The following is a 16,779-nucleotide window of genomic DNA, read 5'->3' as shown; positions in this document are numbered from 1 at the left end:
ACATGTATAGGAGAATACTAGTTATAAATTAATTCAGCCAGAAGTTGAAAGCACTCAGTTCAAATCTGAATGCTTAAAGTTAAGCTGATAATTTCCTATTTAGATGCTTAATGGAAATGGCCTGTTTTCCAGAAGTGCCACAGAACCACAACTGCAACTGTGATCAGTATTATTGAAAGGCATTTTAAAAAAAAATAAATCAAAAAGTCATCGAACCTGCTTTTTTTAACTAATAATGTAACTTCTTACATATACTTGTATGTCTTGAAGTGCTAGAAGTATGTGGAAAGGACTAGGGAATTTAGGCTTTGGTTTTTTGTTTGTTTTAAGTCCTGGACTAACTAAATTGTGGTTAATACTTCTGGGTTCCTCTTAATATCCTGCATTAAGTGGGGGCCCTGTAAGACTCTAATGTAAGGTATAGTAGCTCTCTCTGTATCAGAGAACAATTTTTGTATTTGGATTCACTGATGTTAGAAATCATTGTTTAATTCCAGATGGTAGCCTGGAAAGTGTGGGGTAAGGGTTTTTTTGGCGCAGTTCCTGAAGTATCCCACATGCAAGTATCTCAGACACAGATGAGAACCGGGGCTGCCTTACCGGAGGAGCAGCAGGGTTACGCTGCCGGAGGGAGGAGGTGCGGCAGCAGGGCTTCCCAAGAGCACTGGCTGCCCCAGGGGTCCAGCCTGCCTGGGTTAGCAGCTCCCTGCAGGACAGCACGGGTGCTCCCGAGGGGCCTTCTCCCCTCTGGGAACTGTTCAACACTTCTTTTGCCCCTGGTTTGCAGAAGCTTTTGACAGGTAGTGTTGGGGATTTTTAGCTGAAAGAAGATTTTTATATGTAGTTCATAGGATCACCCCTATTACATACTGTCTCATGTTTTCAGTTTAACAAACTGGAGAGAAAAGTAGAAGCTTAGTTACGGGGTAGTCTAGCAAATTTTCTGAAGTCTCTGCTTTGTTAGTAATGCTTCTCCTTTGTAGCCTGGACCAAGAGTTGCCTGTCCAAGGCTGCAGTGTCTAAACTGTATCTTAAGATCCAGCTTTAGATACTGTATCATTGGAGATTTTTCCTTTCTCATGTTTTGTTGTCTATTTAAGTGATAACTAAGTACTTGTTTGTTGACAGGATGCATGTGGTCCATATTCTCCAGAGGAATGCATATCTTTACCAGTCTACACGAGCGTGGAGAGAGACCGTGTGGTGACAAATATTGATGTACCTTGTGGAGGAAACCAAGACCAGTGGATTCAATGTGGCGCTGCTTTATTTTTAAAAAATCAGTAATCTGAAACTGCATTAAATTAACTCTTGAAGTTAAGAATCATTTAAACATCTCAGTTGCTTCTTATTAAAAGAAAACTTTAGATTCGTTGCTTATACATTTTTAAAGCAATGGTTTATAAATTCCCCTGTTTATTTTTTTAAATATATAAAATTAATTCTACTTAAATAGAACTTCATAGTATCTGTGGGATATTGTAAAAGTTAACATGGCACTATTTAGCAAACTGTTAATTTGGGTTGTTTCTCTAGATAGTAATGTGCTGTATTTCTTTCTCAGACTTGCTGAAATCTCTTATGTTTTGCCCATAAATATTGAATATAAATTCAAAGTCAGCATTTTTTCTTTGATCAGTTTTTTTCATTATCCTTTTTGAACTGTTGTTCTTATGCCTCCATTATTTAATAAAATAAAATGTTAAAACTTACCTGTTGTAATTGAAATTTAATGTTTTACTTGAATATAAAAATCAGGATAAATGTTTCAGTCTGTTTTAATGATGTTTTACTTGTAATCATATTTCTTTGTATTGGTAGTAAATAATAGGAGCTTCATAAACTTCACGTGGAGTTACAAATTCAGTTAGACTACCATCATGGTTGTTATTTAGAATTTACTGAAAAAAAAACATTTTGTGAAACTGTACTAAATTCCAGTAAGAATGTGAATATAAATCCCCAAGATAGACAAACAATTCCTTAGACAAACAAAAGAGGTTCTCACTCAGTTGTTAAGTGATAAGCAGAGGGATATAATAATGCTTTTGGTCTGTGATGTGAGAGACCCCTGGAGTCTTGTTCTTAGTGCAGGATACTCGAGTTTGATTTCACTGATTGATGATGTATCATGTTGGGATGCTGCCATAGCTTTGGTGTGCAGTTGGACAAAATCCCAATAGAAGCAGGAAACCCCAAATCCAGCAGGAAGCAGCATTACTGAAGAATGATGAAGTCTCAACATAAGAATTGAAAGTGCCTGATTTTTAACTGCAATTACAGAGTCACCTCATGAAGATATTTTTAAAAGACAAAAGCATAAAAACACTTTCTAAGTTTGCTTAGCAAACAAAACAGATGTCTTGGCATTGATATGTCTGATAGATTTTATATCTATTTCAAAGTAGTATTTAAATTAAGACTGTATTTCACTTGCTTGATATTTTACATTGTTGGTTTGAGGGAGGGAGGAAAGCAGAGAAAAGATTGGCCACATCTCCAGGTTAGCTTCCTGAAGAAAGTGTTTTTCTCTGTTCTGCTCTATTGTTTATCCCTTAAACTTGGTCTTTTGTCTCCTATCTGCCAAGTTTCCCATTTTAGTTCTTCTTCTAATAAAAAGATCTCCTAAAATGATTTGATACAAGTGCACATACATTTTTAAAATTGAATCCTATCTAAAAGCAGAATAGATTTACTTGATAATTTTCAGATAATTGTCTTGTTTTCCTTTATACATTTGACTCTGATTCACTGAAGAATAAAAATGTAGCAAGTTTAGAAATACTTGTCTGCGAAGAAAATTTTGGAAGAAAATGACAAAGTTTCCAACAGAAATCACTTGTATAAATGCACATATAAGCTCTGTAAGGATTTAGAGGGTAATTTGTCCAGAGAAAGTATTCTGACGTACTAAGCTTTCTTGGTAAAACATCACTGGGAGAGGAAAAAAGTTTTACTGAGGGCAACTGTGCTTTCAATTCCCTTAGGCACATGTAAAGAGCATGTTGCAACCTTCCCTTTTGGATCCAACACATTTCCATAAAGCAGATTGGATTTTAGCTTTCGTATTTCTCCAAACTGAGGGATCTATTGGCTCCTACCAGTTCCAGCTTCTCTTTTGTGGACAGGTAGAGAAATACAGATATTCAGGTAACTCCCTATGTTAGGGCAAAGATACCTGGAAAAGAGACATCATATTTTAACCTAACTTGCACAGAAAGTAGAGACCAGCAGTGTAGAAGGTGGTTTTGATGACCAGTCTTGCTTGTTACGGGAAATAAAAAGCTACTGTAATGGGTTGTAGAAACCCTGAAATAAAACATTAATAGAACATTGAGGGGATTGTCATGTTTCAGTTTGGGTTGGGTTTTTCTCTTCTAATCATAAGCTTCAAAGATGCCTTCCATCCTGCCAAGTGTAACTACGAATATTATTTAGAGCCACTGGTTTCAAGTGTCCTCTTTTTATATATTTAGTTAGGAAGTCTTTACTAATTCTATTAATATACAGATATTGACTCTATCACAAAAAACAGATATAAAAGAGACACCTCCAGACCTACCACGCGATCTTTATTTCTATTTCAGAGTCAGGAACTGATTCAATTTCTTACTGATAACTTGTCTGTATCCTAACCCCTCCAACTGGCCAGTCTCTGCTGTGGAGGTTCATTACTTCTTGTATCTATCATCTCCTACTGCCTCAGATTTAGAACGGCAGAATATTTATTAGCTCACACCACCAAAAGTTTTGTTTTCAGGACATGCATTCATTCATGCATTTCTTTCAGAGTGCCTTCTTTCTGTGAGTAGAAAGTACTGTTAGCCAGCTTGATTAAATCTCCTTTTGTTTGATTCACCTCTTGGTTTAGAGCCCTTCCACATTACCAAAAATGTCTGCTTGCCTCTGCTCTTTCTGAGTCCTTCCATGAGTGATATGAAATAACCCTCTTAATGTTTGGCTATACCTAGAGCATTGAATTATATTTTTATTTGGGTAGAAGTCCTTTGGGAGCTCATCTAGACTGATCTACGTTACAAATGTGAAAGGAGCTCTCTTCCTAGGTGTCTGATGTGTTTATTTTTTTAGCACAGGACAAAAAACTGATTTAAGTAAATCTCAAGCTAGTTTGGCAGCTGAAATCTAGTAGATTTTTAATGATGTAATATTATCATCACAAAAATCTTGAGAGCTGTATATTATGTTCACTGTGTGTTAAGCAGGATGTTTGATACTTATTTTGACTAATTGATTCACTAATCTTTCCTTCTCATGACTCTAGTCATAACCCTGATGTTTTGGAAGGCTCCCAGGTGACCTAAAGAGGAAAAAGAGATTATTTCTCATGTGTTCCTTGATATTTATTGTCTGTATGCATTGTACGATGTGCTTTCTTTCCACACAATGTTGTAATCTAAATGAAAGATACTATAGATAACTACTACGGTATATCATAGGAATGATATTTTTGGTAGTAAAAGGCAGACTGTAGAGTGTTTATTACCACCAAAGTGCAGCTGTATCACAAGCATAGGCCATTCAGAAGTATGAATCAGGAAAAATAAGAAATAAAAGCATCAGAAATGCCTTAGTAGTCTGACTAGTGTTTCAACGAGTCTATTCCGCTATTGAGTTTCAAGGGTATAGGAACTTGTAAGACTAAAATTTATAAAGAGAGCTTAGAAAACACACATTACTACTCTATAAACATGCTCTTTTGAAGACTTGAGAAAGAGGCATATCTTGAGCAAGTGCAAATTGTTATCAATAGAAATCAAAGAGGCAAACTGCTGAGTGAAAAAAACCTTTAAAGAATAACAAAACCTCTGACAATAATGAAGATTATGCTGTAATATATAAGTGTTTAAAATACAAATAGCTTTTTTTTTTTTACAAATGCATTTATTTTATATTTTAAAAGGAACAGTTTCTTCTTTTTACACTTTATAGCAGTCAAATATTCATCAGGCATTGGTGCTGCCATCCATCGAAGACATGCTGTTTGGTCTTCCGAACAAGTTCACAGCAAGTCTACTTCACAGAGCATGCTGTGCTCCCAAACAGAAGAATACATGTTTGTTGAAGAGTCAGACTCACTTTTTGTTGTTATTTGAGGTAAACTACCTTTCAGAAACAAGACCTATGATTGTGATAGAATACCTCAAATGGTTGTAGTGGTAAGGGAAAACTCTGTAGAGTTGATTTAAGATTTTTTTCCTGAACATTTTTAGAATTTCATTAAAATCCAAATGCTGCAGTGGAAGGGAAGTTATGCAAGTTATGCTGAGTACAAATAGAACTGGTTGTGCAAATTAGTCTTTCCCCCTCCATTTCTTTATTTCAGCTTTCAGAGAACAGCACTCAGAAGAGCAGTAATTTCTCCCAAAACAGCTAGATAATTGTTGGAACTGAAGGGGGAAAAAAACCTGAACTCCATGCTCAAAAGCATCAAATATGAATCATTATACGACCTCTTAAACTGATAGACTGTCTTTCATCGACAAAAATGGTTTTACATAAATTACATTTAATATTGGTTATCATACTAAAAATCTGCAGGCTTGACCAGGACTAGAACTTCTTATATGAAATTTTACATGTACATTTTTAAATCTTTTTAATTCTTCCATTTTTAATCCTTTGAAAAGAAAAAGTGTGAATAAGAAACTACACGTAGAAGAGTCTGAAGACAAATAACAAGTGGGTCACATCTGAGAAAACAAGCTCACCCTTTGTGAGTCCTTACACTGCATTCTCCTCTGAAGGTGTACAACTTTGTGAGTGCGCTTGAGTTCTTCACGTATTAGAAGCTTCCTTGGAAACTCTGCTGCTTGAGAGGCCATCCTCCTTCACCCCTGCTTGTCACCTCCTGTCTGTGAGGCTGCACAGCTCAGCACCGTTTCTTGTATCTATCTGCTTTTCACTTCAGCCACTGAAGCTGCTTACAGCAGAGCTCGCTAAATTGCTGTGTTTCAAGAAATGCCTCTCTTTAAGGTCTAGATTTCTTATTTCTAATTCTCATCACCTTTATGTAAGATGCCTAGAAAGCATCAGAACTGGGGTTTTTTTTTCACTTTCAGTGGGTTTGGTACAAACAGAAGAGTTTTCACTATTGTATTTTAGAAAATCAAAGAATAAAGTTGGTGTTACTTATTTGAACAGCTTCACAACAATAATTACTGTTAATATGGACTGTGGTTTGCCTGAGGAATAGTTCTTAGGGTATGATCATTGTGGAGATTGGGGTGTTTTTTTCCTTTTTTTTTTTTTTTTTTAATTTAAATTCATTTGTTTTAATTTATTCAAACACTTTATAATGCATAAAGAACCATGACAGAATATCTAGAAAGCTTTCACAGGCTGATTCTAGAATGGTGCTGTAGGTATGAGTGGCTAGTCAATACAAGAATTTGGGTATTCACGCTGTGTTACAATACATTGCTATTCTACTTTTTTGTTATCAAAACCATCTGCATTACTGTGTTCTTGTTCAACACATAAATTAACTGAGAGCACGTATAATTTGAGTACAGTGTAAATTGTACTCAAAAAAAAAAAAAAAATACTGCCCAGTGTTCATTCTAGCTTGATGATCCTGTAAACAAAGTTACCTAAACAGCAATAGCCAGATGCCCCAGATGAATGTCAGATATATACTCTGACTGGGAGCAGTTTCTAAGGAAGAGTGTGTCAAAATTACTACTGACTTTGCATCTCAAGAGAAAGCAAGCTCCCCCCGGTTGTCTTCAAAAGAAGTCTCAGAGATATTCTTCATATCTTCACCCATTGTTAGATTCACTTACTTTTTTTAGAGCAGCAAACAAGCATCTTCTTAGCAGGTCATCTTTGGGAAAAGTAGTTAGTAACCATTCTTATGAAGCATACCAGGCAATTTCATAATCAGAGCTGTCTAACTCCTCTCAGTCTCTGACAAGGTGAGTTCTTCTCATGCTATCCCACCTGGTACTATTTCCAAGCATAAGAGGGCTTTTCATACACTTCTCTCTCTCTACTGCAATTGCTAAGAAATGTAAAAGGTTAACAGCTTTTTTGTGATGGGCACGGTCATATCAGCGTCTGCCACTAGATGGTACTGTGGTCTAGAACCTCGTGAGAGGCTGGCACAGAAAACTGGGATTTAGAAGGTAAGGACAATTTATAGTATATATAACGTTGCATCAACAGTCTGTTCCAAAGGAAATTTTCTCATCAGCGGTGCTGAATAAGCAGCTGTGTCTCAAAAAAATGCTTATAGCTAGTTGTGATGTATTTCTTTTTAGAAATAAGTGATTCACCAAGTGAATTTCTTGATACTTAGAGAAGCCTTGGTTATGGAAGTGGATAAGGCACTGACTGACCTCTCTGGCCTGTTTGCAGCTATTTCTGTACATCTTCAGTATCTGCATGAGAAGAAGGAACAGTGAGGAGAAGTATGGCCTTGCAGCATGGAAGGCCGACAGCTTCCTGGGCTGCATCAAGCAAAGCATAGCCAGCAGGTCGAGGGAGGTGATCATTCTCTGCTCAGCACTGGTGAGACACATCTGGAGTCCTGGGTCCAGTGCTGGGCTGCCCACTACAAAAGAGACATGGACATGCTGGAGTGAGTCCAGAGAAGGCCCATGAAGGTAATTAAGGGACTGGAGCATCTGACATAGAACGAGAGGCTGCGAGAGCTGAGACTGTTCAGCCTAGAGAAGAGAAGGTTCAGGAGGCTTATATCAGTGTGTATAAATATCTGAGGGGAGGGAGTAAAGAAGATGGAGCCTGACTCTTCTCAGTAGTGCACAGTGAAAGAAGAAGAGGCGATGGGCAGAAAATGAAATGCCTGGGATCTCATTTAAATGTAATAATTTTTTTTTCTTTACTTTTAAGGGTGACCAAGCACTGGCACAGCTTGCCCAGAGAGGTTGTGGAGTGTCATTCTTGGAGATATTCAAAGCCCAACTGGACACAGTCCTTAGCAACTTGCTCTGGATGACTGTGCTTTGAGAAGTGGGGTAAAACTAGATGATCTCCAGAGGTGCTTTCCAACCTCAGCTGTTCTGTGATTGTATAATCCTGTGAAATGGTTAGAAATGAAGAGGAGCCATTTAAGCTACCAGTATCAGGAACACTGTGATGTGAGAACAGGAAACCCATTTTAGGGAAGACAAGTATCCAGTAGATACTGAGCCTTCCAGTTCATTGTAGGTAGGTCTCTGAAGTGATGTTTCTATCCTTTGGGTTCCAGTAAGGATGAAATGAGTGAAAATCTCGATATCGTTTGCTGATACCATCCTGCCCACTCCATCTTGTTCTCAGTCAGTTGGCTTTAAAATATTTTCCTTATGATTTTTGTAAAAAAAATTGTGTATGAAAAATGAGAAGAAAACTTAGTAATCTAGAATTTAAAAGGATGTTTGAATTCCAGTATATTTCCAACACAATAAAGATACAGCAAACACCTCACTGATACTGTGAAGACAGCAGTTTAGTTATATCTAGTTTGTGTAACTCTCTCTAATAGTTAGCATCTATAAAAATAACTTCTGCAAATCATGAGAAGACTGTATGTCAGAGAAAAAGCCAGAAAACTGGAAGTCAAGATCCAGCCTATATTTACTATAATTTCAGGATTTTCAAAGTATCCTCAAGAAAAAAATGTTTGTAGTTGAGTTTTTTTCAGTGTGAACTTTCTTCATTGGAAGGAACTGTCAGGCATTGGGAAAACACAAAATGTCCTTTGTTAAGAGCATACTTGATTTTCATCTATCCAGAAACAGGTTTTGTTCATCGGTTTGAACACAATGTAACACACTGGGACATCCAGCCTACGTCCCCTGCAAGAGAAGTTTCACTCATGGTTACATCAACGCTGGGAAGAACTCTCCTGATGAGTTAAGGAGGGGCTGGGATGCAAAGAGATGTGAAGGAGTAAAAGTCATATCTATCATAAAGAGCACTGTGATCTGTTACTGTTTCAATGGAGTTTAAATGAAAAGAGACACTGGCCAATTGTGTTCCAGTATCGTCTACATGAAACTACCTCTTATTCTTTTCTAACCTTTTGCTCTTTGTAGAGGATCAAGAAAATTTTCTCTCAAGCCCTTTCTCTAGGAGTAACTTCACTGGGCTTCCTGAAGCACTGTCCTTGCAGGCTGTCCATGGGAAGGAGAGATTGCACTTTTCCTTCTGGCGTCTGAGGTTAAATGCCATAATTTGTTGTTGAAAATTACATTTGTACTAAAGAAAGATCCTCTCACACAGATAATTCCTCTTGTAGTCAGAGTTGCATGAAGTATCAGCAGCAGGAACTGAGCCCCTAAGTAAATGTGATCATTGCTTTTGTGCCCTTCAGAATAAAAGGGAAACAAACTCATTAGTAGGATTGTCTAGGGAAGGCACTTCACTTTGGTAGTCACACCTTAAAGCTATGATTAAAATTTTTAAATAAAGACAGCAAACAATGCCATGACTGCCTCTCAAAGCATTATAAGGGTATTAGTAAGTAGCTAATATCCTATTTTGACTTCTCCATTAGTCCTTTTGGAGTTGTACTTTCAGCAGCTGCACACTGCCTTTCACATCATATGGGTAGTACCTACACTTACCCACTAAGCCACATCATATGGCAACCCACTGTCCGTGTTCCCTACTCTTTTCTGTAGAATTCAGGATGCAAGAGAGTGCCTGGTGCGCAACCCATTTCTCTCATTGCAAGGGAATGTCGGCAAGGTAACTTGGGCACACTCCTAGCTCCCCTAGCTGAGACATAGCCATAGATTCCATGGCTGGTTTTGGCTAAGACTGTGGAATATTTAGAAGCTGCAAACAGCATTCAGACACCAAAAACTGTGTTTGAGTCTTGAGAGAGCATGGCATGAGCCAGCAGCTGGCAGAGGCAAGAGAGGAATGCTTAGCTCAAGAACGACTGGACAGTTCTGAGTCCTCCACTACAAGAAAGACATTGGAAAACTTGAGACAGTTCAGTGGAGGCCACTGAGAGGCTCAAGGGACTGGAACACCTGCCTTGTGGGGAGAGGCTTAGGGAACCGGACTTGTTCAGCCTGAAGAAGAGACAGCTTTGCTGGGAGACACTTACTCGCAGCTTGCCATTGCCTACAAGGAGGCTATCAAGTTCCATGGCAGGATGACAGGGGATGTTATAACTGTATATAAGGAAAAATAGTTTCACCATGAGGACAGTCAGGCAAAGGCACAGATTGCCCAGAGAAGTTGTCAAGGTGCCACACTTGACTGGATAAAATCCTGAGCAATCTGTTCTGAGCTCAGAGCTGACCCTGCTATTGGGGACCTCCCAGGTTCCTCTCCAACCTGAATTTTACTATGCTTCTATCACTGAACCAAAGAATGGTGGATTAGTTACATGTTCATTGTTCCAAGAAAAGTGTATAAATTACAGTAAGAAAATAATGTCACTCTGCTCTTTCTACTTTTTGCTCCCTATAGAAATGACCTGCAAGTCCTTCAGTTTTAGTGCTGCCTCATAAGCTATCAACAAGTTCAGGGTAAGTCAATGGAAAATGAAGCAGTTCATAGAATAAACAGATGAATGAAATGTAAAACCATAATAGGCCAGGCCAAAAACAATTTAAAAGAACCTCACTTAAGGCATAAAGACAAAAATAAATGTTCTGAACACATCAGAAGCAGGACATCTGCCAAGAAGAGTGTTGAGTTATTAGATGGCTGAAGTGTAAAAGGAGTATTCAGGGAAGATAACACCACAACACAAATCTAAATTCTTTACATCAGTATTCATTTCAGAAAAGCTGAGGGAGGTTCCCACACTGATCTCTCTCTCTCTCTCTCTCTCTCGGGGATGAGCCTTAGGGATCATCTTAAATTGACCTGGCAAAATAAGAAGTTTTAGAAGAAACTGAGAAAATGACTATTAAGTAACAAGTTGTCAGGGGCAGATGGTCCTCATCCAAAAGTCCTAAAGGAACTCAAGGAACTCAAGCATAATGTTGCCTCACTACTCAATATAATGTCTAACCCATCATTTAAGTGGGCTGTGGTTCTAGGGGAATGAAGAGTTCACTTTTTTTAACAGTCCTCCATAAAGCAAAACTTACTGAAATTGTAAACCAATAAAATTTGATACTCAACTATTTTAAAATCAAGAAAGGTCAGCAGGGTTTTTGTCATATTTTAGAGGAACCATTGGCTAGCTTTTAAAAAAGCTTTGAACTTATGATGGAGTCAGGAAAATAATTTGATACAGTGTACAGGGACTTGCACAATGTGGGAGAAGTTGGGAAAAAGGAAACAAGCCGTACAACAAAAAGCTTGAGAGAGAGAGAGGGAGGGAGGGAGGGAGGGAGTATTGTTGTACCATTTTACAACAGCTGAGGATCTCTATTTCCTACTTGATTTTTACCAGAGCAGGAATCACAGGCCAGGATATTTGCTGTCACTCTTCAGTACAACAGCATACTTCTTCAAGGAGAAGTCTGCATTAATTTTGCTGCTTTTACTACATTCAGGTATGCTGTCCCCAAGGGTAGGTTAGCTCTTAACCTGTGTGCCCTCTGTGCCACCCTCTCAAATGCTGAATAATTGATCATCCTGAAAGGTGGCAAAGAGGTAAGCAACCAATATTTACTTTGCAGATACTGCTGCTTTGTCAAATAATTGGTGCAAAGGCATATTAACAGTAAGAAGGGAGATGAATGTGCTTGTTCAATTCCTTCCTTCCTTCCTTCCTTCTTTTCTTTCACTGACTCATCTGATATCTGGTTGGCCATTAAGGTAAGTTAAAATGAGGGAAAACCTAACTGAAATAAGTGTTAGGGGAGAATGAAGAATCTTTTATCTTTCAAGTTATGATCCAGTTCATATAAAAGAATAGACTGTATCACACCTGCTTCTAGGGATCGCCTGGAGCAGCAACAACATAATCGTAGGAATTAATATGAATAAAAGTACCCTGACTGCACTTCCTCATGGACTCCTGAAGTAACAAGGAAGAGACCTGAAGCTTTCAAGCTGATCGCTTCCTAGCACAAAGCTGCTTCTAGGAGTGAGCTGATGAGATGTGAAATTTGTATTGCCACAGGCAAGTCAAAGTTACCCTGTCATGTGTCTGTGATCCCAATGTAACTAATCACTATAAAGCTCATTTTTAAATAGCTTAAACTAGATGTTTGAAATACATTTTATTCTACTATTCATTGAATTCATTCTCTTTCACTGGATGGAAATGAAAAGGTTGGAACTGGTGAAAGTGGAAACCAGCCTTAACTGAAGTATAAGAAAGTTGATGCAGACTTCCAAAAAGCAAGTGAAACAGGGAATTAACAAACCAGTAAAAAGTTGATGGTAAAACAACATAAAATTGAATGAAAAGAAACCTAAAAATGAAATGGAAAAAAATTAAAAATAATTGAAGAATCCCAAATAATAAATCTGCCATGCTTCTTGAGAAATACTAGAGAGTGCTTCACTACTTGAATCTGATGCAATTGCAGTCTGAAGACCTAGTCAGCCACTGGTATCATGTCAGCTGCCCTGAAGAGTCAAATTTAATCCATAGTTTAAAAATATCAACTTGATGAAAAATTGTATGCCTTCCAATACAGAAAATACTTGTGCAGCAGAATAATGCAAAGATAAGTCAAATTTAGGAAGCACCCGATCAGGTCCTGAATAGAAGGTGAAAATTGCTGGTTTAGATCAGGACTATGTGCCAACTGATCCAGTATGCCACCACTGTTGGCCAGTGGCCACTATCAAATACTACCAAAAAAATGGTGGTGTACCCAGCAACAGGCAAAAGCAGTACAATAAAGCTGTTTAAGTTTCCTTCTCTTTCCTACAGACTAAAGGTTGTCTCAGTTTTTACAAAGGACAGATTTCATTCCCTTTCCAGGGGATGCTATGTTAACTACTATATCCCTGAATATTCCTGTAATGCATATGTATGTATGTACAAACCTTCTTTGTGTTGTCTGAAATTTTGAGCCCAAGAGATACTTGTGAGAAACTGGATTTTTCTTTCTAGATTCTCTTACTTTATACATGTTTATGATATCGCCTTTTAATAATTCCCTCCTGAACAAAACAATAACAGTCTTTCAGAGTCTCTTGATAGAAAAAAGTTATTTTCCATCTAATCTTCTTCAACATATTTTGCTCAGTTTTTCTGAATTCTGAACTATCTTTTTCCTCTTTTTTTTTTTATGATTAGGTGGTCACAATGTTTCAGGCACCACCATATCAACTTTTATTTCATTTGATGTCCACATACTCAAATAAATTGTTTCCCACAAGGTTCACATCCTGTTGAACAGCATTATCCCAGTGTTCCTTCATCGACAAGATAAACCAAATATCATAACATTAGAGGTTGCCCATCACCTTCATTAGATGAGGGGAGTTAGCCAAGTTCCATTAAGCCAATACTTTCTTATTTTTGCAATTTTACTTTAAAGCAATGTTGGCTTTAAATTTATCTTTAAAATACTTTTTTTGTTTTAAAGTTATTTTTAAATAGATCATATTTCATTTCCACCTACAGATGGAACTGCTTCAGAGGTAGATGTTTTGCAGAGAAATTCTTATTTTCTCTGCAAAAATACTCAGGATAAAAGAAACTTTAAGTTCTTAATTATTTTGCAATAGCACCACACAGTCCTCTCTGGACCTCTCAAGAAAATTGACTTTCCTTCAAATCCAGAGGCCTGGGCTTTGCCCTTTGCTCTTTACAGAGGCCACCCAGTTTGTGGTGGTGTAGCGGGGTCCCTGACCTCTGTCTGCTTTCTTTGCCCTGTTCTCCAGGTCCCTTCAACTACAAAGATCTGATTGTTTCCAAGGTGGAAGGTCCCCTCCGTGTCCCAGTGGTTCCAGCTGCCCAGAGCAGGCAGACACCTTTTCCCACTGCTGCCAGGCTCCAATCTTTTAAGAGAACAGAAATGGATTAACAGAGAATAAGGATAGGTGGGAGGTATGTTTTCTGCCAGAACTGCAAAAACATGTTATCTGTTTCCTTAGCATATTATGCATTATCTGTTTTTAACATTACAGAAGGCATTTCCAAAGCATAGGAAGACCGTTGTGATGGTTTTCTTGGAAGGCCAAGAAGGGAGAAAGACATCTGTTGAAGGACCAACCATCTTTGCTCTCAGCTTAAAGCATCTGCTGCTGGTTGTTGCTGGAGACGGGGGAGGACAGGGAGGTGGATCTTTGGCCTGGCCCATTCTGTGGGCTGTTTAATCCATGTGAGATTTTACAGTAGATCTCTTATCACAGAAATTATTTGTCAGCTATATTCCATTATGCACTTGAAGACCTGTCTAGGGGAGCATCATTCACATAAATCACCAGAAGGGGTGGATCTAGCAAAGTGCCATGGAAAACTTGGAAAATGTACATGGACACTCCCAGCAACTGTAAATCAACGTGTCTCTGTTGTCTTCAGGGAAACTGTACTGGTTCACACCAGCTGACAAAACGCCTCACTGAAGTAATTTAACCTTAAACAGCTCTGTGCAGTGGGGGCCATGGCTGTGGTGAACAGCAGAACTTATTGGTTGGGGTTTTTTTTTCATGGGGCTGATTAAGAAATTTATGCTGATTTTTTTTTTTTCATTGGAAAATGATGATTCATTAGAATCAAAATGCTCCTGGGAAGGAAAGTACATTGAAAACGATCCCAAAGATTAAAAAAGGTTATTTTACACTTTAAAGTGTCCCTTTAAGACAGCTGCAATACAAAAGATTTTATTCCTCAGTTCAAAGGAATTTTCTGTTTTGAAATTTAAACATATTTCTTCATATCTAAAAGGATACCAAAATAAATTAAATGAAACATCTAGGATGAGCCTAATTCAGCTTCTTTTACATATTATCCAGTCTTGAAATAGTATCTTCAAGCAGTTAACACTAAAATAATATGTCAAGAAAATTAATTTGCTCTGTAAAGAGAGATTTGATTTAACCCAAGATATATGAGTACATTTTTTGTGGACTTTGGGGACCCATTTCTGTCACTAGAGAATTTGGTTTCCAGAGTCTGGACACTCTGAATGTACATATTGTAGCCCTTCCTCCAAAATGCGACTACAATTTTAGATCCCTTCTGGATAAATTGTCTACCTGCTTATGACTCCAAAGTATGTGGTGCTTTGAACTCTTTGCTCAGACTATACTAGCATGAGTAGCACAGTGCAGAGAAACAGGCTTATGATAGGAGATAGGTTGTATTCACTGTATTTGTTAGGGCATGTGCCCTGTTTTTTTCATACTATTTCATTCCTACAGATTACTACAATATTTTGGGTCTGTTCGAGGTGCTAGACCAGAAATATAAAAAATATATATTTTCAGACAGAGAAGAAGACTATTAGAAATTTCAATTTCAGTTAGTAAAATAGCTGTGTCCACAGAACAAAGTACAGGAAACAATCCTGAAACCACGGACACTAATGTTTCCCTTCAGAATTCAGAATATGGGATGTGATATTTTTATAATTATGAATTGGGCTTCAGAAGTGCCTCAGGCTCACTAATCCTTTGGAGCTATGAACCTTATGAAAAATCCCACCTTCTGCTTTTAAGGATTTCATGAGGATTTGGTACTCAGCAAACCCCAGATCTCCCATGTTTTTGCTGCCGTGTTGACACAGGCTTTTACTTCAGAGTAATACCAGGGTATTCTTCTCTACACAAAATTACTCTCATCTGTATTTGAGTGTTTTCCAACCAAGCTAGCTGGTCCAAACTGGGACTAGGTATGGCTTTCACTTGTCCTGGCAAGTCACCCTCAGCTGTCAAGATGTGACCTAAAATCCTGCTGTAGCTGTTGGTCCCAAGAGCCTTGCCCCACATCCCCTGGCCTCCTGGGAGTGGTGGCAGGGCAGCTTGCCTTGGCACCAGCTATCATAAAACGCTCCCTGTGACTGGGTTTTGCTCACCTGTATTTTACAGCCCTAATTTTTTTTTTAAGTGAAGATGTAGCAGCCCTTTCATCCTATGCTAAAATTAATATGTAAGGTAGGTGGCATGAACCATCTCTTGAACTTACATTTTCCTCCAAGAAGTCTTCAGTAAAAAGCCTCTTCTACAATCTGAAAAGAGATGCCTCTTTCTCTCCAAGTGCTTTAGATAAAGCCTAAATGGCCAGCTGTGATGTCTTGACACCTTACTTTGAGAGCAAAAATTTATATAAAATGCATCATGTCCATGGTGATGAATGTAATTTACTAATTCAACCAAGACACTTTTGAGGGGACCGCTGCTCCAAGAAAGTGAGTGCTTATGAAAAAACTGGCCTCTTAAAAGTGTGTTGAACAAAGTAACCAAAGTACTAGGAACTGTAGAAAAATGTAGTCTTCTAATGTTTTTTTCTTTTTTAAATAGATAATTAAAGTATAGAATCACAGAATTTGAAGAGACACTTTAAGTAGACAAATACCCAAATTATTTGAAACTCTATAAAAAGGGATGACATTTCAAGTAGATGGTATAACTTAAAACGAGTAAGGTAGGAAAGGACGATCACCAGCTAAGAAAGCTGTTACCAGAGCTCAGGGTCCCCAAGTATGAGAGGATGCACCCTGAAATACACCTTAAAAATCACTGAAGACTGCTGTACTGGAAATGTTCAAAAGCAGCGAACTAGAGCCTTTGTTAGCTCAAAGTGTGTGGGATTTTTCCTTTTTCCTTTTTTTCACTGTCTTTTCTGTACCTTTTAATCATTCACACACCTTTCAGTAGAGACGGGTGATTGTTAAAGCAGATGGATCATGCATATCAAGCTTTGGTAGTAGAAGACAG

The 16,779-nt window shown here is 38.0% G+C and overlaps 1 protein-coding gene across 2 annotated transcripts in view; it reads left to right on the top strand.

Annotated features, from left to right (window-relative positions):
* The window catches only part of DYNC2H1 (dynein cytoplasmic 2 heavy chain 1), a 186,908-nt gene extending 185,196 nt beyond the window's left edge, over positions 1 to 1,712 (top strand). For both annotated transcript variants that reach the window (XM_069808307.1, XM_069808306.1), the window contains one exon: positions 1,129 to 1,712. In XM_069808307.1, coding sequence (XP_069664408.1) covers positions 1,129 to 1,287 — 159 coding nt within the window. In that variant the 3' untranslated portion in view covers positions 1,288 to 1,712. The remainder of the gene's footprint in view (positions 1 to 1,128) is intronic.
* The last annotated feature ends 15,067 nt before the right edge of the window (positions 1,713 to 16,779 follow it).

This window comes from Haliaeetus albicilla, chromosome 20 (assembly GCF_947461875.1).
Source record: "Haliaeetus albicilla chromosome 20, bHalAlb1.1, whole genome shotgun sequence".
Classification (NCBI taxonomy): Eukaryota; Metazoa; Chordata; class Aves; order Accipitriformes; family Accipitridae; genus Haliaeetus; species Haliaeetus albicilla.
The sequence above is the reverse complement of the archived record's forward strand: the minus strand, read 5'-3'. Positions and strand labels throughout refer to the sequence as shown.